General features: G+C 41.5%; 1 protein-coding gene across 1 annotated transcript; it reads right to left on the bottom strand.

Moving 5' to 3' along the window:
- Window positions 1–14: 14 nt before the first annotated feature.
- NSG1 (neuronal vesicle trafficking associated 1) lies at window positions 15–27,566 on the bottom strand. Its single transcript, XM_032775785.2, has 4 exons — window positions 27,431–27,566; window positions 20,418–20,534; window positions 7,230–7,340; window positions 15–880 (listed from the first exon to the last, which is right to left on the bottom strand). The coding sequence occupies exons 1-4, from the start codon at window positions 27,557–27,559 to the stop codon at window positions 680–682; spliced, it is 558 nt and encodes a 185-aa protein (XP_032631676.2). The 5' UTR covers window positions 27,560–27,566; the 3' UTR covers window positions 15–679.
- Window positions 27,567–27,999: the final 433 nt, after the last annotated feature.

The raw sequence follows: 27,999 nt of genomic DNA, 5'->3' as shown, positions 1-27,999 counted from the left end.
ATCCATAACTAAAACTGTGTCTCGTTCCACTGTGTCCTATCCAGTTTGTGTTTCAGTCCACATCCTTACTAATATACTAAAGCCATAGTGGGAATGTAGTGAAATTTTGTTGACAATAATAATAAAACATTGAGCATGCCTTGTTGCAGAGAACTTCATCATCACATACAAATCAACAGTGAAGAAAAATGCTACCTGACAGTTTTTCTCCATTCTAATCATTACAGCAAGTCCTTGATATCAGCCGTGAGCTGAAAACAAGTTTTAAATACAGCTCTTCGCTAAATGAGAGATCGCTCTAGTTATGGCTATGGTGTTTCAGTTTGCAAAAATGGCTACGTAATGAAAACCAAAAGTATCAGTTCAGACAAAGCACATTATGTGAAGTCCAAACCACTGAAAAATCCAGTGAAAAACTGTCAACATCCAGTAAATTGCAAGAATATCTAAAGTTGATTTCTTAACATTGAAAATGGTGTCAGAGCTCTAAAGCGATGCTGATATGCACCTTATTTTATGCCCATGAATGTTTTGTAGCAAGTTTTATTTTTTGCAAAGCAGTATCAGCAAACAGAAGCAATTGCACCATAAACATGAGTAACCTCTAAATTATCCATAATTATATTTAATGAAAAGTTCCTTAAAGTCCCTTAGTTACCGTCAAATGACAATTATCGCACTAAGCTGACTTCTCAGCAGCTTCAGTCTCCTGTTCAGACAGTTTCTCTTCTGACAGTACTGTCATCCATGGAGACACTGAGCGTGTGATGGTTTGTTTGGCCAGATTGTAGTGGTTTATGACAGTGTAAAATTTCCCTCGAGCGCTGGAGTCTTGTTCAGAATAGTAGTTCTCTACTCCAACTGGAATGCATTGATTATTCTGGAAGAAAATCCACCATTTACATTAGAGACTGTTCCAAAAGACAAGTAATTTCTCTTTATAGTCTTCATGATTTACTTGTGTGAGTCTAGAAGCACAGGGGTGGCTCCAGGCCCCAGTGCTCCACGAGGGCAGCAGGCAGGCTGCCCTGGTCCCGCGGCTTCGGCGGAAAGCAGCCTGCCTGCCGTACTTGGGGCGGCAAAATTCCTAGTCTCGCCCCTGTAGAAGCAACACCAATATTGTTGTAATGATACCACTATATACTGGTCTTAATAATCCAAATTTATTTTGGAATACGTTCCTCGCTGTGATAATCTCCTACATCACATCTTATTTTCATGAGTCCCAAGAGGACAATAGTCACGCAATTGTATTCCACTATACTTCAGTACAGTTATTATACAGACACTCTAAATTAGCAGACAACATCAAGCAGTCAAATTTAGTTTGTTACCTTAACAAGGTTTTTAAAAAGGCTTTAAAATTTCTAGAACCAGACCTTTTTGGTGCCTCTCAATTCAACAGTTAGCAAATTCAAGCAGTTAAAGCTACAATTCCATAGTTAGATATGGCTATAGGCACTTTAAGAGCCTGGTTTCAGTCTGTGTTGAATAAAAGCTAACAAATTTGCTGTTGCCAATATATGAACACACTATGACAGCGTAGTAAACTTAATGCCACAGCAAAAAAATATGCTTACCCAAAAAGTAACCAAGATTTTCAAAAATACATGGCTGAAGTTAAACATGGATTTAAGAGGTTAGGCATCTAAATGTCGCCACCTTTTTTTGAAAAATTTGTCAGATGGGGACATGTGCATGCATGTACATGCTTTCATTACCTGTTGGCTAGCTCTAAGCTATCATTCCATTGATGCTGTAGTAAGCAACACCAGCATTAGCTAAGGCAATTTCAACTCCGTTTAGGAGGCTAGTTCGAGTTAAGATAATGAAGGAAAATATAAAAATCTTTTCTCAAGGTGCTGGTACTTGCACTACTCAGATCAGTCTAATTATGTCTATCTCAGCTAGAAACATTTAAATATGTTATGTTAAGTCTCCTTACACAAATGGAATATTTATATAAATAATATTCAAATATACAATACATTTTAATTGCATTCTCCCAGAACTCCGCAACAGCAACAACATTTAGTGGCAGCACTTCTCAGGCACAACAGGGGGCATGTTAAAATGACAACCTTAATGATTAGATACCACTTTTACAGTGTTTAATTTCTGTTTGTCAGGATCCTCATCTTAGTAGAAAAGAAAGTGGCTTTTAATTATGTACCAATAACTTGGATTCCTCAAACAGCTTAATATTTAAAGAGACAGACAAAAATAAAACAAGATATTCTGGGAGATGCAATGAAAAGTGTTAATTCAGAATAACGTCTGTCCCCTAAAACATTGGGGTAGAGCATGCATTAGCTAAACACTCACCCCATTCTGTGGGCCACACACACACAAAACTTAAGGAAAAAGTAAAGGCAAACCAAAACTATGAGGTTGTATAGGTTAGATCTATCAAGAAGGGTCTGAAGAATAAAATATTGTGGTAGGTCTGACCAGTGCAGGAGGCATTGCTGCCAAAGGGCATTTGAGTAAACTCCCTTCTGAAATCCTTAACTTGTAAGAACACATAGGAGTTGACTTCGCAGTTCTAACCCATTCATCCATTTGACAAGGGACAGTGGCTCTACCCAACAAGATTCATTCTACCTAGATTTTCCTCTTTGTCTTATCACTAGCCTGTATCCTACAACTGGCTCCATAGATTATGTCCTAGCCTCACTGAAACCAATAGCAGCACTGCCACAGTCTCCAGTGAGGCCAGAATTTCACTCCATCGGAGCAGAGTCCTAGGCTCATGCAGAGTCCTAGTGAAGTCATTGGGGCTCTGCATGGACACAGTAGTCTCAGCACCCAGAGGCAGTTGGAGGATGGAATCCTTGGTGAGGAATGGCAAAGGCAACTCTGGGATAGTGATTATTTCATTGTTTTCGCTCAGCTGCAGCAACCATCTGGAAACATCCATTCTTAATATGAAAAACTAGAATAGTTTACATTAGCACTAAAACAGAAAAATGATTAAAATGCTTCTGTAGTTGGCATTTATGGCAACTGTGCTTTCATTATAGACACAAAGCGGAAGCAATGCCTATGATTCAGGTTGCCTGATTCTTCTCATTATAGGCCCCTATTATCAGTTGCTTGTAACTTTGACGAACTGAGTTAATATTCCATGTCACATGTCCAACTCATCTACGTTGCATATGGAAATTACTACATGGATATGACACATTCTGTATGTGATTCTATCAGAACCTTAACAGTACCATTCCCTGACTTTCCTGCACTTACATTTAAAACTGTTACACATTCACTGTGATGTAATGGTTATAGAGTGTGTGGGGAGCCTTAAAGATGAAAGGGGCTGTATACATTTAAGCTGTTATTAGTGAGTATTTCGCCCATCTGTGGAATGGGTTAAGATGTAGGGAAGGGGAGCACAATCCACTTGCCTAATTAAAACTGAAGGGGCAAATAGAACAGAATTGCCAGCAACAGAACCAAGCCAAATCTACTTGCAGTTCAAAAGGTACCACAGGATCTTTAATTGATCATAAAGGCACTTCATTGTCACACCCAAACAATAGCTTCCCAAATGGCACAGTATCCCCTATTAGTATATATATAATTTTTTTTTTTTTTTTTATAGTCACCAATGTACACAGCACATGGCAGAACAGCTTGAGACACACATACTAGAGATTCCATCTTGACTGGATTCCTACTCACACTGAAAGGATTTTGGCCCTTTGAGGAACTAGTAGGTGTACCTATTGTATGTCTCAGCCCAGAGTTCTTGAACATTCCCCACCAGTAAGGTACTGGTTGTGGCCAACAAATAAGCTCCCTGTTGTAAATGTTCTGTGGGTCTGGTTCCAGAACACTACCTGCCCTGCACCCTGTGTCTTAGTTCAGGACATCAGCCTGTATCCTTTTTACCTATTTCCTAATTCACAGATCATCACCCCTCTGTGTTACTTTCTTACATAGAGACAGTGGGTATGCCTCAGGTCTGGGACACCAGTCTTTTTCAGAGCCTGCTGCTGTAGCTAGTCATAGGTGGAGCCCTTCATGCCATGGCAACTGTGGTTTCTAGCTCTACTTGAATTGGGCTGTATCAAGTTGGCTTTTGAGTTTTCTTGAGGTTGGCTGTGTTGATGACCTCAATGCTTCCTTTAGGAGGAGAGTGATCCTCTTCAGCTCCATTAACTTTGCTGTGTCAATAGCTTCAGGTGTAATGTGCAAGGCTGATGTACTGAAATGGTTTTGACCTACTGTCTCTGGGTTCAACAGATGGCAAGTACTCTGGCATCTGGGGCCAAAAACTCCTTTCTAGATATGTTAAGGTAACTCCATATCCTGGAAAAACTGACCCAGGCTGTTTAGATGAGAGTGGAATGACCCATGTCTCCAGCTGAGACTCCTGTCTGATCTGTATGTAACCAGTTAAGAGTGCTTCAAAGATGCGGTCTACCTTGTGGCAGATATCTGTGTTAGGCTCACACTATCAGAATTCACTCAGCATCTAAATAAGCCATGGCCTTTTGTCTACTGCCCAGTGGAAGGAGACTTTATTGTGGAAAGGCTTAGAGGCTATAAAAGCTATCCAAATTGGGAGCCAACACAAGTTTATGCTATTGAGACACTGGCACAAAGCTGCACCATGATGTTTATTTCAGACGCAACAAGGTTGATTCTCAAACTCTCTGGGACAGGATCACTGACTCCCTAAAGCCTCATTATTTCCTGCAGCTCAGTTTTGGTTGTCAAGGTACAGAGCTGTCTCACAATCCAGGAACCTCTTGGCCTCGAAGCAGGAGTCAAGACACATGCATTATAAATGGTGGCATGGTTGTAAAATAGGTGCAAAGCTATTCCATAGAGCACAGCTACTATAGCCTTGACACAAGTAATTCCAATGCATAACATGCCATGTGATCCACCTCTCAGCTAGAGAGAGACATGGAACTGACAAAGCATCCATGACATTAATGATCAAAGCAGGGTCTTACTGCCATGAGATTTCCACACAGCTGTGCTCCAAGCATGAACAACAACACTGACAGCCTCCTATCAGGCACTGTCAATACAGCTGGTGCGTCATGGTCTAAGCAGCCGTACCATTGTCATGGAAGATGACAATGTATTATTTGTAAGCGCAAACAGACACTTTGAAGCCTTGGATCCACAGAACAATGTAAAGGTTTGAGATAGAGGAGCCTGAGGCATCCATGACATAGGACTGTCCATCTCAGCCAGGCACTGATTCAACAAGGGCCTAAAAACAATTTGTTTTAATTTGAAGATACCCCACAATGTTTGGGGACCAAAGCAGAGTAGAGTAAACTAAGTTTGACTCAAGGATGCAGCACTGTGGTCTTTATGCAAAGATGCCCCCTGGCACTAGCACTACTGATGCAGGACACTCTTTACCCTTTGCAAGCAAAGAACATCAACCTCCTAAGTTTGGGAACGTCAATGCAAGAGAACTTCAATGCAGGCAAAGTTAGCATAGACAAAGTCTGCCCAAAGAGCTTCATGGTCAATGTAAGACAGTTAAATTAATTTTGTTGGTGCAGACTTTTCCTTGGTCTCAGAATGGGACATCTGTACAAAGCTTTGTCTCATCTTTTAGAAAAGAGGCAGAGACACAGGCATTGGCACCAGAGACACTAAAGTCAGCATCATGTGAGTTTTAGGCCTCATGACATGCAGATCAATTACTGCAGTGTAGCTTTGATATTCTATGGATTTCCCTGACAAAAATGTAAGTTTATGATCCCTTGTATCATGAGATGGTCATAGATCTAAACTTCCTTTTGGAAATAGTCTCCACAAAACCCTCACCACTGGGAATGTAACAAGCAGCAATAAGCACCTTTGTATGAGCTATATGTACCAGTGCATTAAATAGCCAGAAAGCTTCGAGAGCCATGGGAGATCCCAACTGTCCTTTGTTAGAAGGACAAGACCAAGAGTAGGAATCCAGTCAAATAATAATATCCTCAGAAATGCTGAATTAGAGGTAAGACGTTTTCCCTTCACTGACTAGTCAAGGTAGAAAAGGCAAGCAAAGACAAGAGGACATGGAACAGCAATTCAGGTAAGGGAGGATCTAGAGCGTTTACTGCTGAGGAGAATGATACAAGTCTTCCTGGAAGAAATAGTCTTTATTACAGTAGCAGTTAACAGGCCCAACTGAGATAATCATTCTAGGCACTGTACAAAGACGGACAGGTTAGGAGAAAAAGTATTATTGTCCCCATTTTAAAAATGAGACACAGGCAGAGAGAGAGCGCAAGTGACTTGCCTAAGGTCACAAGAAGTCTCCAAGGCACAAACTGAAGTCTGATCTCCTGAGGCCCTGAACTCACACAGCGTTGCTAAGTGAATGCCTTGGTATCTGTGCCACCAGGAAACTAGCTAACACTCCCACAAACAGAGGCTGAACTTGTTGGCTCAGCAGGATCAGCTCACTAGCAGTAGACTGCTGATTGGACACATCTTAGCATCAAGCGTCCTGTTCCTGCCACAGCCCTTGTTTGAGCAGCCAGTTGCTAGGCCTGCTGCTGACCAGACCAATGAGACAAAGTTCCTGCTTCCTCGCCTGGTTCCCACCCCTTGTGCCTGTTACCATGTCCTGTTCCTGCTTCCTCACTCCAATTCTGGCTGTGACTCCCGACCACAATCCTGGGCTCTGACCACTAGGTCAAACCACCCATGTTACAGGCCCTGATGGGCCCAGTAAAGTGCCTTAAACACAAAATCATGTATTTATTTTAAATAAGAATTTAATGGAAAAAAGGTAGTTTAATAGAAAGAAATGAAAGGATGTTGTTAAAAGCTAGCAGTATAATAAGAGGCAGACAATGATGGTGGTGAATTTAGAAGTGAAAGAAATCACACTGCTCAGCTGTATGTCCAGAGAGAAATTCGTCACCATGCTCTTGTGAGAACTGTGATTACAGTTCCAATCTCTCTTTCCCCCCTTCCTTCCTAGTCAATTCATTCTCTGTTATCTTCATGCTACCTCCCTACCCTTTAACACTGTGTATGTAATTACATTAATTAGCAAAGATTTTTTCCTATAAATATATATTTTTCCTTTACTGGATAGTTGATAAGTGGGGTGTTGAGTACGCAGAAAGAGAGAGAGAAAGCCTTATTATATAAAAAAAATTATGCAAATAAACATAACTTTCCCAAGGATAAGGAAAAAGTAGCGGAGACAGTTCTGCATATTCTTCGATTTTTCTAAAATTTGTGCGCTTTACCTTGAAAACGAATCCTTCTGGACAGGTATGATCATACTTGTAAACCTTGTAGACTACTAGAAATACAACACATGTTAGGAACACAAGGGCAAAAAGGACCAGAACAGTTACCTGCAAAGAGAAACAATACATCATTCTTGTTAGTGATGCATTACTTATTACATTATCATTCATTAATGTACTTAACTCCTGTCTAGTATCAGTGTGCTTTGCAATAAAAGAAAAATCAAACAGATCAAACAGGTAATTAACCACTAAGAGGTGAACAGAGTAGCAAGAGTGCTCCCGTTCCTCTCACTCAGAGAAGCCGGAAGATAGTTCTGGTCATTTGTTCGCTGCCTAGAGGGCTGTTGTGACAGTTAGGCCTATAATTTTGTCTGCTTGGGAATAAACCATGAAAAGTAGTTGAAGTATTACTGAGACAGAGACTGTAGATAGTTTAAAAATAAAAGGAGAAATGCAGGGTGGGACCCATGCTATAAAATATAAACTCCAAGGAATGCTGAGATCAAGTATTGAAGTTAGTTATTATAAGTAAAAAGTGTTCTAGGAATATACCTCGGTTCCTCAACAATCCGTGGACTTTCTGTGTTGGAAGCTTGGCACTTGTTTTGAAGTGAACATTTTATGGTGGTGGAATAGAGGCTGTATCTACTGACCACTCCTTTTTGGGTCTAAAGAAGTCTTTGAGAGGAAAAGAGAAAGACAGAAGGAGGCTACTGGGTCGTAAGCATCCCATCATGGTTGCCCCCACCAGTCTTAATACTGGACCCAAGCCTTTGTCATCCCTGATCCTTAGAGATGTTCATTGACCATATCAGGTGCCAGTTAGAGAGGACCAGATGATACCTAGATACTCTACTGGCCAGTCAGGCCTGAATCTACCGACCCTCACCTCTGGATTACAGTCAGCGCCAGACCCAAGTTCCTCTCCTCTCTTGCTGCCTCATCTCAACTAGCTTCTTCATTCCACGACAATTTATACCATCTGAGTACTTATGTAGAGGACAGATCAACAGGGAGGATGGTTTCCTTCTAGAAAAAAAATATTAAAGAAGAAAACAAAAATCAGGTCTGAGGAGGGAAGAGAACAAGGAGAATTTGTAATATGAAACTCACTACGTGGGGCATTTCAGTGTTTAACTGTTTTTTGCCTTCTTGTAATAAAATTTATCAGTAATGATTTAGGACGCGCTTTTTCCATGGCTTCTAAGTTGAGCTTGAATAGATCTGTCCTCGCATGTGTATACAAGCCCTGACATTGTAAACTACTGTTTTAATGATCTGAAGATGATCTGCTGGCTGTTTAATACCTTGGTGCACCACTTATTATAACAAGGCCGATCTCGGGTATTGAAAGGTTCTTGTTTGTGACCTTTCTGTGTTCCGTATGTGCTTGAGGCCTGCTTGAGGACAGAATGAGGTGTTTGGTCAGCACGGGTTGCCAGCAATAGATGAGAATATAATATAAGCCTCAGTCTAGTGTGCATCTTTGGTTAAGCTGATATTCTTTCCCCCAATGGATTCAAACAGGGTTGGCTGTCAGGCAACTATATTCAATCTAATTGCCACTGAGTGGGTGCAAGACGAACTTTCTCTATGCCTTCTGGAGCGTATTGCTGCCCCTCTAGTTAGGGGCATTGAACTTTTGGTTTAATGACCTTTGCGCAGTCTGGGGATTCTTTTGGTATTCTCAGTACTCCTAGTTCAGTAGGTTGCACCGAAACTTATCACATTCAGGTTGCATTAGAGAGATGTCTTGCCACCTCGCAAATGGAAATACAGAGCACGTGTGTCACAATAAGGCTACTTTTGAAGACTAAACTCCAAAAACAATCTCCAGCACTAGCCTGTCATTGTTCATAGCCATGAGCAATCTGTGCTCAACAGACTGTACTGGTTACCAGTCTGTTACTGAGTAAAATTCATGGTGTTGACTTTGACCTACAAAAGTCCCATCACAGAGGGTCTTTTTTCATTGACATCAGTGGGCACAGACTCCCATTGACTTGAAAGGGTGCTGGAGCAGAGCATTAGACAGTCTTTCCCTAAGCACTATCCTGATGGTTGTGATGTAAGCTCCCGTGTTCAAACTGCCTATTCTCAGAATGGAACTGTGCGTGGGACATTGGCTCTGGAATTAGAGTTCCACTTGTCCTTAGAAAGCCAAATTGGTTGAGATAAAGGGCATGTTACAGAGCGTCTCTCATCTGGCCTTTGCCTGAGGGATGTGTAGCCTGAGTGAGTTTTATTTGTTCTTTGGGGAGTTGTCTTTGAAATGACCTTGTTATTTTTTAGCTGAAATTCTAAACGGATGCACAAGTGCCTAGATGCTGCATGAGGCTGTTGGGTTTTTTTGGACAAATCAGAAAAAAATAGCACGTTTCAACAAGAGAAACAACAGTAAACAGAGCCAAACAAAATTAGGTGACTAAGTCGTCAAAAGAGAAAAAGGATTTCAATGGAATTTGGATTTTAAAAAGAGCTAAGTAAGCCAGCTGTACAGATCTTTAAAGGAGAAGACTTTCACTGCACTAGGCTTACATTAGCAAGAGACAATATTCTGAGATTTTAGAAAGCAAGAAAGGATTTTGGAATTCTGCATTTAGAGACAAAAAGAAACCTGTGGTCTCTTTACAGAAAGTGCTAACCAGGGCTGGGAACCTCATCCTACAAACCCTATTCATGGCAGTGGGACCACTTGTGACATTTACAGATTTTCCGTATCAGATTTTGGGGCCTTGTCTACCCTAGAAAAAAGTTACCTTTGCTACAGGTCGTGAATTATAAATGCTGATACTCCTAGCTTGCAGTGCTGTTGTAGCCATGTTGATCCCAGGATATTAGAGAGGTAAGATCTCCCATTGGGCCAACAGAAATAGGTAGAGTTCTCTGAAAAATAACTGCTCAATGCGCAGGGGCAGTCAAAAAAGCTAACAATGTTAAGAACCATTAGGAACGGGATAGATAATAAGACAGCCAATATCATAATGCCACTATATAAATCCATAACCTTGAATATTGCATACAGTTCTGATCGCCCCATCTCAAAAAAGATTTATTAAAAGTGGAAAAGTGAAGGGCAACAAAAACTATTACATGTATGGAACAGCTTCTGTATGAGGCGAGATTGAAAGACTGGGATTTTTCAGCTTGGAAGAGAGATGACTAAGAGGGCATATGATAGAGGTCTATAAAATGACTGGTGAGGAGAAAGTGAGTAAGAGTGTTATTTACTGCTTCACATAACACAAGAATCAGGGGTCACTCAATGAAATTAATAGGCTGCAGGGTTAAAACTTAAGGATGTACTTCACAAAATGCACAAATTGACCTGTGGAAAATGTTGCCAGGGGATGTTGTGAAGGCCAAAACTAGAGTCCTTTTTGTCAACTCAGATAAGTTCATGGCGGCTAGGTCCATCAATGGCTATTAGCCAAGATGGTTAGAGATGCAACCTCATGGTCTGAGCGTCCTTAGCCTATGACTGCCAGAAGCTGAGAGTGGATGACAGGCGATGGATCACTCCATGATTGCCTGTTCTGTTCATTCCCTCTGGCATTGGCAGCTGTTGGAAGACAGGATACTGGGCTAGTTTAGGGTGACCAGACAGCAAATGTGAAAAATCAGGACGGGGTGGGGGATAATAGGAGCCTATATAAGGAAAAAGACCCAAAAATCGGAACGGTCCCTATAAAAAAATCGGGACATCTGGTCACCCTAGGCTAGATGGACCACTGGTTTGACCCAGTATGGCTGTTCTTATGTCCAGTCCTGCAGTTTTACTGTGAGTTGTGGGTGCTTGGCACTTTGCTGAATTAGGCTCTAGGGGGCTGATTTTCAGGGGTGTTGACTACTGACATCTCTCACTGACCTCATCTGGAGCTGTGCGTGCTCAGAGCTTCTGCAGATCAGGTCTGAAATGACTTGCCCATTGTCACATAGTCCACAACTGGAAATAGATCCCAGGGCTCCCAATCCTCAGTCCCCAGGTCTTACCATTCTCCCACACTTTATTACCTAATCTAATTAATAATGGTATTCAAATATGAATTCTTATTCCTGTGATGTGTGCAATTTACAGCCATGCTACATTTCCAAACCCTTAATTGGAAATCTCTTGGCTCTTTCCAACCCAAGCAGGTGTCTTCTCTTCCTCCCATCTGGGCCCACCTCCAATATACTCCTCGCATATGCCTCTATGGATATATAGAAGGAGATGGAAAGAATAAGGTCCCTAGATTACAATCTGACCTCTCCTCAGTTCCACCCAATTCACTCATCCGCTCCTCTAGCCTGACCAATGCCTCATCTACCTTCCAACAGCCAAATTTCTCCCAATCACACAACAACCCTCCTTTTCACACTCCAGAGCAACCCTCCAGACTGATCCAATCACCTGGCCAGAAATCCACTCCTCCCATACAAATCCTCCCCATGCAAATCTCCATCCTTACAGTAAGTCTCACCCACCAACCCCCAGAACCCACATTTGATCCTCATGGCCACTCCATCAAGAACCACCAATTGCTCATTGCAATCTGGGGGGTGGGAGGATGGAGGCAAAGGACAGGATCAAGCTGCTTCACATCCATGACTCCCAACTGAAACAGTCTCTCTGCTGCTTCTCCCCACAGTAACTTTTCATCCTTTCCCTCATCTAGGGGAAGGTTCTTTTCTTCCTCCCACAGTGGTCCTGGCAGCATTTCACTCTCATCCTTCGTTCTAATGGGAGGAGAAGGTAGAAATTCTGGTGCAGACACAGCTGTTCTCTTCCCCAAAGGGACTCTGGTTCTCTTCTGCTCATAGCAGGCAGTTTGAACAGTGCCTGAGGTACCGACACAGTGTGAGTGAAGAGTTTGTGTGCTAGTGAGCGTGCATGCCTGAGTACTCTCCTGAGAAGCATTTGGGTCTCCACCATTTCACAGGAGTGATTACTCGTTAAAATGATTTTTATAAGTACAAAAACAGTTCATGGAAATATTTCCATTACATTGTTCTTTAAAAAAAAAAACAAAACTAGAGACAAGAACCTAAATATTGCGCCTCACTTGAGCTAGTCCTTTTCAGCTGGTTTTAGAGAAAGCTCTGGTGTAATTGCTCAAACGGAAGAGGTGACAATATATTAAAGCATATGACAGATTTCTGAATAGTTTTTAAGTGAAAGTCTAGCCAGAAGCTGGGGGGGGGGGTGTTATAAACCCTGCACTGGTGATAAAGGGGTTAAAGAACTGCTGTGGACAAGGCTGGCCCACCTCTCCAGCCCGGTCAGTCATGTCAGGGATGGAATCAAGGTTTAGAAAGCAGAAAGTTCCAGTCAACTGCTGGACAGCTCTGGAAGAGAGCAGACAGCAGCTCTACAGCCTCCGAGAAACAGCCCTCAAGAGGGTCAAACTGATCCTACAAGGAGACAGCAGAATCTGGCTTACCATCCGGGCTGGATAGGTTCAGCAAGCACCACGGCAAGCCTCCAAACGGTCAGTATTGCTATGCTCAACACCTCCCGAGGTTAGGGAATAGGGTACTATGCTGAAAGGACATGAGGAGTGGGAGGTAGGAGCCCCATCCCCTTCAAAACACAGACTATTCAGTTCTGAGTCTCTTGTTTATGCAGATGGGGGCCCCCTACAGGTTTTGCAGCACCCAAGCAGCAGGAGGTACCTGTCAGGAATCCGAGAATTGTGGCAGAAGCCTATTACAATAATCTAGACGAGATGAGTAACAAATGAGCCAAGGTTTCTGCTGTGGGTACAGTTAAATATTTTGGAGATACTAACAAACAAAACTCCTGGGTTCTGACAATTAAACTAACATAGGAAGAGGCAAATGATACAGACAAAAATTAAAAAGTCTGAAAAGCAATGCAATAGGTTTAGTGCTACGAGATCTTCTAATCAATCCATTCCTCTACACTACAACTGCAAAACACACTGTTGAAGCTGTGTTCACCTCTCTCCTTGACTACTGCAACCTCCTCCTCGCTCACTTTGCTGACATTTACCTTGCTCCCTTTCAACCAACCCAAAATGCTACTGCAAAGTTATCTACTGCTCCAACACTATCTGTCCCTCTTCAAATCCCTTACTGGTTTCCCTCCCCTTCTGAATTAAATGTAACCACCTAAGCTAAAAGTCAACTTGTTTCAATGCCATGTGCAATTTAGCTCCCATCTCTGTTCTCTTCTCCTTTCTCTTGCCCAGTTACTTGGTTTACTGCTCCCTTTGTGTCCTCACTCCACACTGTCTTTCAACTAGCCTCTTTCTGCCTGAAGCCTTTCATTAACTCAGTCTATCATGCTTCCACCTTCCCCTCCATCAAATTTTTTCCTCAAAGCATGCATCTGTCGGGAGGCACATAATCCTTCTCCTAAAAGCACGCATGTTAGTAAACATGGAACTAACATGGCATGCTCTAGGTCTACCTGCTCAGCCACTTGCTTTTAGTCCCATGCCATCCCCCAGTGTGTGTCTCCATATTAAGCAATTTAGGTTGTAGATTCTTTGGAACAGGAACCTTGTTCCTGATTTTCTGTAAGGTACCTAGCACACTCATTGCTACACAAGAAGAGTGAAAACCTGTATTTACCTTTCATCCAAGTGACTTACAACCTATACAAATGCTCCACTTACCACTGAAATGCAGGCACATTTGGAAGGAAATATAGCATCAATGCAAAACAGTTTAGGTTACGCAGAGAATTCTATTGTTATCCAGGAGAATTTTAGGCAGGCAGAATGTAATTACACAAGACTAAGTCTGGCTAAAACACTGCAGGTAAACACTGTTGTAAAACGTACCACGAGCTCCTAACCAAATGGTCACAATGTACCTTCCACAGCACAGTGACCCCTTCCATTACGTTAGAGCTTTGGTTCAGGACTTAGTTTAGTAAGCTGGAAGAGAACCACTAGTGAAATCAGCTCTTCCACTTTGTGTGACACCTCTGCTTTCCGTAATGATCTCCGAGACCCAGGAAATCTCTTTGTGCCAACTGGCAGAAGGAACGAGGGACAGGTTTTTTTTTCTACACAACAATCCCTTGAGTCAAGTATATGCATATTAATACACCAAAGGGTGTCCTGCAAAGTCTCTCCCAAGAGCCAGTAGCCCACTGTTTATCGTAATCGTCATGAAATGTACATATGGATAATATTTAAGAAATTACGTATCTATACTGGAAATTATATTCTTAAAGCTTTTAAGTTAAAGGCAGGTCACCTGGAGGTGACATGCCTCAAACATGTTCTGTTCCTGCAAGAGGTAGTAGACGCTTCTCTCTCTGGGCTTCTCTACACTTGATACACTATAGTGGCATAGCTGCATCACTGCAGCTGCACCACTGTAGCGCTTCAGCATAGACATCTTATGCTGACAGAAGAGGTTCTTCTGTTGCTGTAGCTAACCCACCTCCCTGAGAGGCAGTAGCTCGGTCAATAGAAAAAAAATCTTCCATTGACCTAGCACTGTCAACACCAGGGGTTGGGTCTGCTTAAATACACTGCTCAGGGATGTGGATTTTTCATACCACTGAGCAATGTAGCTGGGTCCTTTTGAGGGACCTACCTTTTTAGTGTAGATCAGGCCTAAATCTATTCATTGTGTATTGTCTCTCTCACAGTAAGATTATTTGCATAGTGCGCCATCAACTAATCAAAAGTTTGTGAAATTGGCGAGAGATCGCAAAATATAGAGTAAGAAACACAGCACCATATCTGGTTTATGAATAAAGGTCAAAGGACTGTTTTGATATATCTGGGGTTGCAAAGAGAGACATAATAGAATATCCTTTACCAAAACGACAAGCTGGCAGCATACTCAGTCTCAGGAAATGGGCTGGATGCTCGGAGGGCTCAGGGGTTGGCATGTTTCTATCACTAACCTGCAGAGGGACAACGGAGCCTGCATATGCTGAGAGGAGAATGCCATCTGTTGTCCAGTGCCAGTGGAGTTGGGGAGCTGACCCATGGCAGGCACAGACAAGGCTTCGTCACATTAAGGGCAGGTGGTAGCGAGGTGCCTCACTGCCCTGGGTACCCTTAGGAAGCACACAGTGTCCCATCCAAGTGAGCTCATCCCTCCTAGTTTAGGAGCTCTTGTGAGAGCACAGCCTGACACAACAAGGCCCGATTGTAAAGAGAAAGATTCAGCCTTGAGAAAAATGTGAACTGGATGTCAAAGACTGAATATTCAAACCTATATTACGTTTCAACCCATATTAATTCTGATTCACGAAACACTTCAACTATACATAACAGTTCTATTAAACAGCTACAGTACTGCATATGGTGTATTTTAGTAACGGATATCATATTATGGTGTATGCTTTTGCTAGTTCAAAAGATTAACAGGCTCCTTCTTTCAGAAGGATATGTCTAACATGCTGTGTCAGATCTGGCCATATGGTCAGCACCACATTGCACTAGACTTTCCCTCTACAATTCCCTGTAAAAAGAACTGCCTTTATGGGCATCCTGGTTCCAAGGCCCAGCCTCTTAAGGTTAAGGAGGATGGGAGATGCCTCAGAATTACTGGTTGGGCTGCAGTGCATGATGGGAGAAGCAGCAAGATATTAAGTTTGCCTTTCTCAAAGGACAGAGACAAGGGAGGAGGCAGGACTTGGCTGGGGAAATGCTCTAGGGAAGTGAGAGTTCTGATAAAAGGCCTGCAATAGAAGAACTCTGGGGAAGTTGACAACTGGCAGGGGAAATTAGCCAGGGATGAGGTTCTTCCAACTGGAGAGTGAGCCAGGAATGGAGCCTATGAAGGCATTGGCTAAAGAATTTAGGAAGAGACAGATAGATATAATATAGGAAGTGATCCTTGAAAGCAGAATAAGAGGGCAGTTTTAGAGTGTACAGTCCATGGCAGTGGTCTCCAACCTTTTTACACCCAAGATCATTTTTTGAATTTAAGGGCAACCCAGGATCTACCCTGCCCCTTCCCCAACGCCCTGCCCCACTCACTCTATCCCCCACCTCATTCAATTTCACCGGGCTGGGGTAGGGGGTTGAGGTTCAGGAGGGGGTGTGGGCTCTGGGCTAGGTCCAAGGGGTTTGCAGTGTGGGAGGGGGCTGGCTCTGGATGGGGATCAGGGCTGGGACAGAGTGTAATTGCCCCTGCCTATTTGTGTGATTTTACAATGGCAATCCTATTGGGGGAAAAAAAAAATTCTCTCTCTTGTTGCTCTGGGAAAGACTTTCACAAATAATATAAGGACATGACCAAAGCACCAGTCCTGTAAATATTTACATGCATGTAACTTTAATCACAAATAGTTCCACTGAAATCAAAAGAACTATTCATGTGAATTAAGTGTTTGCAGGTTACAGGCCTTAATGACTAGACACAAAGGCACTTAAGCACATGCTTATCTTTAAACAAGTGCTTTGCTGAATAGGAATGGGATTACTCATGTACTTACATGCTTTATTGAATTGGGGCCAATGTGCCATCAAATCCACAAAGTAACCACAAAAAAATAAAAATATATATATTTTCTTGTCTCTTTTTCAGTTACAGAAACTTTAGGCATTACAAATATGAACAGCTGGCAAAAAGTTTTTAGATAATAAGTTGTTTGTAGTCTTGTGGCTGAGTTGGTCCCAGGATACAAGAGACACAAGGTGGGTGAGGTAACAGCTTTTCTTGGATCAACTTCTGCTGGCGGAAAAGACAAGCTTCCCATAACTCTTCTTCATTAGCATTCTGAAGAGGAGCTCTATGAAGCTTGAAACCTTGTCTCTTCCACCAACAGAAACTGGTCCAAGAAAAGATATTACCTCACCCACCTTCTCTCTTCAGACAGAAATGTCATTCTTAAATTGATTCTATCCCTTTAAGTATGTTTTATACACTTGCATTTCTTCCATCTATTAAAATAGCTTATTGAAACAGTAGAAAGAGATACTATACTGTAGGATTTCAGTAATGAAAACTGTTTTTTCTTAGGAGGATGCCTCTTTTGCTTTTCCATAACCACTTGTAAACATGTAAATAACTGTTTGTCACTTGATAGCACATGACTTACACCATATGGTTGGGCTTTAAATAGGCTTTGGCGGTGTAGTTTGACATGTGTCTAGATGTCAAGGATAATGCCCGAACAATTCATTTGCCTTTGTAAGTACCACATGGATTACAAAATGTACTACAATTTTTAAAAAAAGGCTTGAAACGTATTGGGGAAAACAAACATTTAGTTTTTAAATTGTTTGGAAAGTAAGTGTTTCTCTACCAAAGTTTCTTTCACAAAAGGTAAAAAGCATCATCTTTCAATTGTGCTCTAGTGTACCACATTATTTCTGTAACTGTTGTGTGCGGCTGACAATGTGTGCATCACTATATCAGTGTTCAATGGGAGGAATATCGAACATCTAGTGTGAAATCCTGGCTCCACTGAAGTCAATGAGTCAAATCTGACCTGCAATAGCGTCTTCCTCTCCCCACAATTCCCACCACAGGTCTCTTCTGAGCAGAGACTGCCAGCCATGCTGAACTATATGTAGTGATTCTGTGTTGTGGACAGCTTGTTGGAGACTAGATAAAACCTCTACATGTAATTCAATTGAAGCTGGCTTTCCAAAGGTGACAGAATAATTCCCCCTATTTCCCTACAGTAGTTCCACAGACACCTATTCACACTCTAAATTAGCCATTTAAATTCACGTCCATACCAGAGTGGTTACTTGCGGAAAATTAGAATAAGATTCTCATATACAGACAATGTTCATATTCTGTCCATTTTGGACACTTGAACCAAATTCTGATTTCAGTTGCATTGAAGTAACAGATCCGAATCTGACTGTATTCATCTGATTGAGCTTTAGGGAAAAATTACACTTTAAATCTACTCTAAAACAATTTCAGCTCTATCATAACTATGATAGTGTAGTTGGAATGCAGAGAATATTTTTTATAACTTCTTATTTACCCAACTGCTGAAACAAATGAGCTACCTGACATATGCACATGCTGGCTGCTTAGTTTGTCATAATGTAGAACTTCTTAAGAAGCACAGCTTTAGATGATCTGCACTACTGAATCGCCAAAATACAATCTGCTTTGTCCTTATTTAAGGACTACATCTTGGAATACACATGTTGAATTATTAGTAAATACGTTTGTTTATATTTTTAGTGCAATATTATGTTTTTAGTCTGCAGAAAGCATATCCATAGCTGATGTACAAGTCATTAAAACAGCTTCTGAAGCTTTTTCCATGCACACCAGCCAAAGTCAATATACCACCAGTTAAATAATGCATTTTATAATTATAGCAAATATTTAACTTTCAAACAAACATCTTTTTGCTCTCTCAGAATCAACAGCAGCAGTTAACACGATGGTTCACAATTAATAAGGACCCAGGAGAAAACCCCACAACAATCTCTTCTATTCATCTGCATATTTATGAAATGTCATCCATTATTCATGAACTGTTTACTACTGGGAGTGGTGAATATAACAATCGTCTCTGCTGGAGAAGCAGTCAGTACTTTCTAAAATGCTACAAATTGCATAACTTAATCCTAACACTGCTATAAGGAAATTGAGGGACATTTTTAGGGCTTGATTGTTCTGTATGAAACTACTATTTTCTATTAACCAAACTTCAATTTTCCTAATTGGTCACCTCTCACACCCTCCCTTCAGAAACCTAGACATACAGCCATAGTGTGATTCATCATGCAATCCTCCAGAGATACAAAAATCTTACAGATGCAGCAGTTACCTAGCAGCACTACCTAGCAACCCTGTAGTTTGAGATTAATCCCAGAGAGGTAATTGTAAAGTCATATCTAAAAGACATTTTGTTTCAAGTATGCCATTCAAAGGTACATAAAAATGCTCTCACTTCTAACTACTCAGCCCTACAAATTAGAAATGACTACACAACAGTATGACAAGCAATTTACTTGTTGCTTAGAGAGATCTTCTTTGCTCAGCTCTCTCTCAACACAGGCACGAAGACTCCAGTTCCACTGTTAGCTTTTACTGAAGTCAAATCAAGCTGTATACATGTAGCCATCTGTATGTTTCTGAGGGCAGCTTTTAGCCCAAAGAACTTTCCGAATCATTGTTCATGCATGGTTGTTGTGTTCTATTCTGCATGCTAAAGAGTATGTTCTTTTCTTGATGTGCCCACAAAACTCCCGTTAACACCAGCGGGAGTTACACATGTGCATTGGGAAAAGAATATGGTTCTTTATTTCAGCCCAGCACTTTATCTCCAAACTAAACCTTAAACCTTCCACCTTCCAGCCATGTTTTAGTCTGTGTACTAAACTGCCATCACATACTAAATATTTTAAGATGTTTTCTGAGTGAACTTAATGCCTGTGCAAGGTGCCAGACAGACAGCACAGGAAACTGAAGTTTGACAGAAGCTTGCCTTGCTGCTGACATTTCATTACTTTGCCTTGCTAATATGGCTCGAGGAACCCTATCATGGGAGGTGGAGGGGTGAAATGATTCAAGTCTTTTCATCCATTAAGTCCTTTGTCTCTGTCAGACTACCGACAAAGGGAGTTACCGTGATGTGGACATATTTTCACCAAGGAATGGACTTAGACCACCCACTTTCACTGAACAGGTATCAGATGGTAACAGTTTTCGTACATCACCATACTAGGGGATAAATTTGAACCACTAAGCTGGTGACAAACAGCTCTGTTACTAATTCTCTGAGCCATCAAATCATTCAGTGCATTCAAAACCATCAACCATCCCAAGGAAAAATATTGGGAAAAAGCCTTCTCCCTTAAAAGAATGTGTTTGAAAAAGGTAAAAAAAACAAAAAAAAGCAAAAAAGAAAGCGTACGCCTGCATAGCACTTCTCCTCTAAAGCTAATGGGAGTGAAGTCTTCGTCACATAATGGGAGTTACATGTCCATAAGATACTCGCCACTTAATCATGCTGAACTTCCATTGACTGAAACGTCAATGGGATTTTTGTCAAAGTAAAGAGTGAAGTACCTGGATGTAAGGACTGCAAGAGTTGGTCCTAATTACTAATGCTGAGACACTGTAATTGCACTCAATTTTTTTTTAAAAAAAAAATTATTTATTTTTACAATTTTCTGCCACATCTCTATTCTTTAAATCCAGTTTTCTTTGACTATAGTTGGTAATTGAGTGTAGTTCTGTAATAACAATTGAGTTATTAACAGCACAGATAGCCATGCTTACCTTAAATCTTTCCGAAACCCCTTCAGTGATGCTGATTGTGAATTCAGCTATTTTGGGAGTACGAAATTTTCCTTTCTTGCGATCAGGTTCATATTCTGTTTTCGTTTTGACCACAACCTTATCAAAAACATCAACAAAAATAGTGATTACTAGTTAGATCAGCACACCCTAAACCTTATTTCCCCAAAACAACTAGCTTTGCACTGACATGGGAGTATTCTTGGTCATAGCTTTACATATGAAATAATGTAAATTTCCCAATTAAAAGGATACCATTGTCACATTCTGGGATGCAATCTGGACCGGTGAGGAGTTGTCACTACCTGCCCTGTAACCTTGGGTGCCTCACAATGCTTTCCTTTTATAACGTCCAACCTAGCCTACCAGCATGCAGATCACACCCCAATTGTCTGTGCGCTAGACCACCCTGGTTCAGCAGCTCTGACCCCAGCAACCTGTCAGTAGCCTCACTCTGGCTTCCACTAGTCTTGGTTACTACTTGCAGGGTGATCCCAGCACACTCCCAGTCTCAAGTTTTCCCAAAACCGTGTGCCTTGCAATGTCCAGCCTTCTTCTGGACAGTTCAGAGAAATATTGTTTATTCCTCTAAAGACACAAAACATCACCACAACTTACTAAGCTAACCAGGGTAAATACACACTTCCCTTTAAACACAGCACTGAGTAAAAATGAAAAAAAAAATTAACAACATAACATAGGTTAAGGGAGTTCAAGTATTAGGAAAGAAGATAGAAGCATATTTAGTTTTGTTTTCCTTGTGTAACTCTTTCTAAAAGCCTAAAACTTAATCTAGCAAGATACAGGCTTTATTCAAGATAGTTTCTCTTACTAGCAAGGGTGCTGGAACAATTTTTATAGTGGGGATGCTGAGAGCTATTGAACCAAACTGTAAACCCTGTTTATAATGGAAGCCACTTCAAGCCAGGGGTTGCGGCAGTACCCCCTCACCTGTATTTCCTGCACCTATGCTAACCAATCATTCTTCTTCAATTCATGGCTGACTTTCCCTCAGTCAGGACCTTCCACAAAAGTACAAGGCACTGGCTTCCCTTGTTTTATTAGCAGAGCCCATGCAAGGAAGTTTTGCGCCCTAGGTGAAACTTCCACCTTGCACCAACCCCCTACCCAGCTAACCCAGTCCCCCACCCGCAGCAGCTAACCCCGCCCAGGGAGACCCCCACCCCCTGTGGCAGCTAACCCCACCCAAGGAACCTGCCCCAGCTCACCTCCGCTCCGCCTCCTCTGCTGAGCACGCTGGCGCCGCTCTAAGTCTCCTCCCCTCCCAGGCTTGCAGCGCTGATTGGAGGAGACTTAAGAGCAGGGGCTGTGTGCTCAGCGGAGGAGGCAGAGTGGAGGTGATCTGGAGCCGGGAGCGGCTCCCCTGTGCACCACCCCTCGTTACTGCGGGGAGCCCTCCCCATGCCCCCGCCCCCCAGCTCACCTCCACTTCACCTCCTCGCCTGAGCGGGCTTTTAGGTGCCCCCAACCACTAGGCGCTCTAGGTGGCCGCCTAGTTTGCCTAAATGGTTGCACCAGCCCTGCTTATTAGATTAAAGATCTTTGCCTAAGCAGGTTTCCCCATGTATATTCAGTTCCAAACCCCTCCCTGCCTTGGGTTGAAGGCCTATCTTTCTCAGCTTGCAAGAACTCTGGCCTCTTGTGTCCATCTAGTGGTGGATGCCAAAGATGGCTTCCATCTTTACTTCTATCTTCCAGAGTCCAAGGAACTTGTTCCAAGAGGCAGAATGACCTCTTACAGTTCTTCTCTTCCTGTGGGCTTCTATTGTTTGATTCCACTATGCTTAATTTACATAGGGACAGGTTGACAGCTGTGACAATCCCTCTTATCTGGGGATGCATTCATAAAAGACCTACATGATGCATTAATATTGCATTCAGTTAGTTGATTCAATTGCTTATCACTTGAGGTATAGCTCCCCTGTCTTTATAGGCTACTAAACCTTTGAAATGGATTCTTCTGAAAAGTAATACCCAGACCAAGCTTCTCTCTTCTGCTGGGTGTAGACACCATCCTGTCTTCGCCTCCACTTGTTAAATGTGTTTTCCTCCATGTCTTGTTAGCTTGATGGGCCTGTTTACTGCTTATATAGAAATTCATGGAAAAAACAAACTCCTTTGTTCAGGATACACCTGTTTAACAACTCCCCAACATACCTAGTTTACACACACAGTTATAATTGCAGCATAGATTCATAATTCTTAATACCTATTGCATACTTACATCATGGAAGAATATTAACAATAAGTTGAGTTATTAGTTTTCAAATAATACCTCATAAGGCACATTTTGTGCAAAAATTATTACAATAGTGTGTAGGGTATAAATGCAGGGGTGCTTTGGATCACAACCAAGTAATTTTTTTATTCATTTTATCTACTTTCACTGGCATCAAACACACCACTGATGCTAACTAATTCTTCCTATTGCATATAATTCCCTCATGGAGGACATGAAAATTAAAATATCCTTCCTATCAATTTTACCCTTTTTCAGCTAGCAAATACTGATGAATTTCCCTTCCATGTGTTTTTGAGAAAGCTGAAGGTAGCATATAATAGAAAGACTATTCCACAAATGGTTAGTTTTGTTTAAATGCTATATTTTATTTATGCATAGGGGTGTGTGCACATGTAAGCACATCAGAAGTGCAATTGGTTAGTTCAACCCACTATTGGTTAAGATCAAATATGATGTGATGCTGATTTTTCCCCCCCTTTCCTTTAGTATATTTTAAGAGCAAATATAACTGTCACAGTTCAGGGCAACTGCACCTGTATTTCCCCTCATTGGTCCAACAAGGGCACCTACTCTCCAGTTTCCAGCTTCCCAGATGTTGTGCTTCTGGATGACGAGCCACATCTCTCTCCCTTCTGACCAGGGTATTTCCAGGCTACACATTGAAGCCAGGGAACTGTGCATTTCCCAGCACAGACAGGTTGCCCAAGGACACCTACTTGCTGTCTTGTCAGAGACTGTTACCAGGCGTAATTGCTACCATTATAAGGTACCACACAACACCTCCTATGCAAGCGTATGTAATTTTTAAGGTAAAAAGGCACTACAGAGAAGATATACTAAAAACAATAAAAGCATCTATACACATATTAATAAGCTTACTAGAGATCACCCTAACATGGAGTCTGTCAGGAGCAGTCCTTCCATCCCTCACCCAAGGGGATTCCTTCTGGTTACAAGCTCATCACAGCTTCAGCTCAGAACAAGCACCCAGTCTTATGGGGCCTCATTAGGCCCAGTCCTTCCAATCCTTCCCAAAGGACTGGGGCCCTCTCTGGACCAGGGCCTTGTCCGTTTACTGCATCAGGAAAAAGGCCAAGAGCCAGTTTAAAACCAGGCTGTTTATCCCAAAACTCTTCCTTTGTCTGTTGGTCCCTGGAAAAATCCAGTTTGAGCTAGTATACATGCACTTTTCTGAGGAGGCGGCTGGGGAAGCAGGTTTCAAAGGGCTGATAACAGAGACAGTACATGAGCCTCCCCCTCCTTACTAGAGAAGATACAACACATACACAATTGCCTTTTTAGTACAATGCACCCCAAAGGTATTAACCCAAAATCAATACAATTTAGCTTAATTCCATAAGGTTTGCTCAGGATATTGTCAGTCTGTCACAATGGTCATCTCTATCAGCTTCAGGGGAATTAAATGAGTGAGGTTTGGAGCCAGAGATTGACTGGATCAGATAGTCAATTAAGAGGTCAGTTTCAAAAGCCACTAGCAGATGATAACATAGCAATAGCAGTATTCTTTCACAGTAGCATTCTGGGACTGTAAGTAGTATAGGTCCATCCACCCACGTATCTACATACTGTGTTCTGCATGTATGCTGTGATATTGTTCAAGCGTCAGGCTAACTTGAAAAAAAAAAATTACCTATGGTAGTTAGCTGCATGTAGGCCTTCTCCATAAAGAGACTTCTCCTGAAATCCCCTAAGGCCCTAAAAACCCCATCAAACAATTCTGTGTCATCATCGTATCCTTAAAATATTCATACCTCAGTCATGTCCCTATTAATCTCATGTATTCTAGTGAATACAAATCTAGATTCCTTTATTCCTTGACAAAGGAATAGTTCATCATCTTCTCTGCCCCATTTTCAATCTTCTACAACTTTCCAATATCCTCTCTGTAGCATCGCATTCAAAACTGGGCACAATCCTCCCTTGGTACAAAGCCTTAAGTATCTGGTCCATATTTTATCATCTTCCAAAGAATATAACTCTGTATCCTTTTTGGTTTTAGGGCCCAATACTGTCATTAGATGAAACCCATTGATGCCAATGGAAACTATACACCTCTGAAAACAGAACTGTGACACTTAAGCCAGACACTGAATTGAAAGCTTTGGGGTTTGCCTACTTTCACAGCTGAAACAGTGTCTTGAACACGTGATGGTTTGGGCCCAATGCCACAAAACGTACACAATATCTTTAGAAATATTGCATAGATGTGCTTTGTTTTGGAAACTAGTTTCCAAACATCCCATCTTCATTTTGATTATAACTGTGTTCAATAGCATCATGGGAGTTAATTGGTCTTGAGTTTTTGGAATTTTCCTCCTCCCACCCCCCAAACATATTGCATGATCTCAGGCATTCAAAAAAAAAAGTCACATCCAACTGCCAGTGAACACAGTTTTATCTCCCTGGTTATATAATGTTTTCTTTTGTTTAACATAACCAAAAATATACTTAAATCAATTCAGCCTTTAATTTAGAAACTGTCAAAACCATCAAATTCTTAGTGTTAGTCACTACTCTTCATGAAGTTTTTATGCTTCACTGCCACACCAGAGCTTTGTAACTGCATAATAAGCTTGGATATGTGAAATATGTACTTACATTTATTACACAAGACTATACTGCTACTTCAGAATTTGATTTCTGTCAATCCTTTCTACTACTGGCATCTTTAATATGAGCTCTATTGAAAATAAAACATTTAAGTCTGTATCAGTGGCCTACAAGCTAAGAAGCATTTTACCTGGCTGGGGCCAAATGGGCACAAAAATGGACCCACTGAGGCTTACAAAACACTCTACTTGTATGTAAATGATTGCACAAAGGAAGGGAAACATATACACATACACACACACACACGCACAGTTGGGCAGAGGGAAAAAGAAGAAACACTAACCAAATGTTTGAGTCCTCTGTTCAGGTCCATAACTTGCCCTTGGTTGAAGCTCATATGACTCCAGTTGTCCGCAGTGGGAGTTCTGCCCAGTGCTACTTGATTATGTACTAATCAAAGAACAACTTCCAGTAGCCACAATGTTGGCACAGCTCTTATTGGATTAACCACAGTGGCTCCATTTTGGTTAAGCTGCTGCCTGTGGACCACAGGGGTTCCTGGTTCAAGGTTCTGCTTAGCAGCTGAATAATATAGCTTGCACACTCAGCAAGTTTGGCCTCTGGATGCAGGACCAACTAGCAGACAGTTAGCCACAACAACAGTTTTAAAGCCTTAGGGTCCAATTCCGCCTTCAGTACAGCAATTACATACATGTAATTGAGGGCAGAAATGGACTCTAGGGCTTTGAAGATGCTGTTATGGGCTAATCCTATCTGAAGTGCTTGCCAAGTGGTGACCACATCCTATACAGAAATGTCAATGGGAGTTACACCTATGTAATGGAGGGTATAAATGGACCCTTATTGTCTACCATACATGAACAATTTGAGATAGTTTTGTAGATATTCTCTCTCTCTAGGGTAAGAACACATGAAATTTTCAAGATATGCAACCTATACCTGCCATATATCTAAGAAGAGAACGAAGCCCTCAAAGATTACGAAGCAAAAACTCACCATGAAATTTGTTACCATATATGTATATTATATAATATATGGTCTCTGGTGTAGATACCTTCTGAAAAATAATACAGCCCGAGAGAGAGAGAGACTGACCATTTGTCAGTTCAAGTTTGTGGCTGCTTATATTATTTTTCAGAAGGTATCAACACCAGAGACCAATAAACTTTTAAGTTATACAAATGGAAGAATGTTTGGGGGGGGAAAAAAAGTTTTCTTGTATCTGTTCCATTATGTCCCGTAATTGATAAGTATTATCAGATTATTCGTGTGGGGAATGAAAAACGTCTTGAGGTTTCTGTATTTGCCCTTCTGCATCAAAGTTTGAATAATCAGGCTTTGCATGAGGGACCACTAAGCTGCGGTCAAGGAGGTGAAATACAAGCCTCTCCACCAAGTGGACAGGATATGGGGTGGCAGTACAACCTTTCTTTGATCCGCACTCCAGCCTATGGGCTGGAACAGCAGATACTAATGTACACACACACACACCCATTCAGGAGTTTTGGACCACAGAATCTGTTAATTATTAATCTAGTAGCCCAACCACTATCCTATCCACACCTTCCTCTTTCTGGTTAGCTTATCTGGGGCCAGCACAGAGCCCCTTCTGAGACACGCAAGTGATGCGGAAGTTCCCTGTGTAGCTGTTTTGCCTGAGCCCACCCTGTGGAGTTCTAAAGCGATGCTTGCATACTGTGGGATGTCTTACAGCCAGCAGGGGTACATTTCACCCACAATGAATTTTCACAGCTGCCTTACAGATTCTGAAGACAAGGGCATACAAGAAAAAGAGTGACAACATATCATGAACAAGCTTGCAAATACTATATTGTATCCCCAAAGCAAAAAAGAAATCTAGATGTACTTATCACCGATTTTTTTCAGTAGCATCTAACCCTATAATACATTTTTTAATGATGACTAATGGCATCTGAAGGGGAAAAAATCGCTTTTACTGAAATATTTACAATTATCATTGTCTTAATTATTTATTTTTTTCCTCGAGAAGAAATAGCCACTCCTTAAAATGCCCTCTAATAAATGAGATCTCTAAATGGCCTATTACACAAATGATTCTCCTGTTGTTTGAGAGAGACTGGATGTGATTCTCTGTCGTAGAAACTGTAGCCTAGTATACCTTATCAGGAGGCGGGAACTGTAGCTGATTGACATCCAGGGGTGTGATCAAGGGGATAGTGTCAAATCCATCCTCCAAGAGGGGCTGCTTTGTGCTCTTCTCACTGAAATTATTCCCTAGTTTCACCATCCTTCCTGGATTTTTTTTAAAAAGTCCTATAAGCACACACACAAAAATGAAAACCACAACATAGTGATAGGTCTCAAACTCATATTGCGCCAAAAACATGCCCCAAACACACAAATCCTAAAACCCGTTTTTTTTGTTGTTTTTTTCCCCCAGGCAAAATTTCTTCTGCTGAGCTCAAATGACTTAATTCCACTTTTTCACATCGCTATTACTTTCTGAATGGTCATTTCAAAGGCGTAGGCTGTAATTGTGTCACAGTTTGGGAGGGAGTGTTTCTTTTTGTTTTAAAGAAAAGACTGATTAAACCAGTGTATTTCTTCCCAGTCCAAGGGTGAATGTCATCCTCTCCAGAGCGCTTTCTGGAAGCCTTGAATAATATCAAGTGGAAATGCAACATCTTTCTATGTAATTTATCCATCGATCCCCGCAGTCCCCTCCAG

Source organism: Chelonoidis abingdonii, chromosome 5 (assembly GCF_003597395.2).
Source record: "Chelonoidis abingdonii isolate Lonesome George chromosome 5, CheloAbing_2.0, whole genome shotgun sequence".
NCBI lineage: Eukaryota > Metazoa > Chordata > Testudines > Testudinidae > Chelonoidis > Chelonoidis abingdonii.
Note: the sequence above shows the minus strand (reverse complement) of the source record. Positions and strands in the feature narration are given on the sequence as shown.

Bases quoted from the DNA above. Each gene is read 5' to 3' on its own strand.
- NSG1 (XM_032775785.2), bottom strand. From the start codon at position 27,559: ATGGTGAAACTAGGGAATAATTTCAGTGAGAAGAGCACAAAGCAGCCC. The intron at 20,535-27,430 runs GTATACTAGGCT...GTTTTTGATAAG, and splicing joins AGTTCCCGCCTCCTGATAAG to GTTGTGGTCAAAACGAAAAC. The intron at 7,341-20,417 runs GTAAGCATGGCT...TTCTCTTTGCAG, and splicing joins GGGTTTCGGAAAGATTTAAG to GTAACTGTTCTGGTCCTTTT.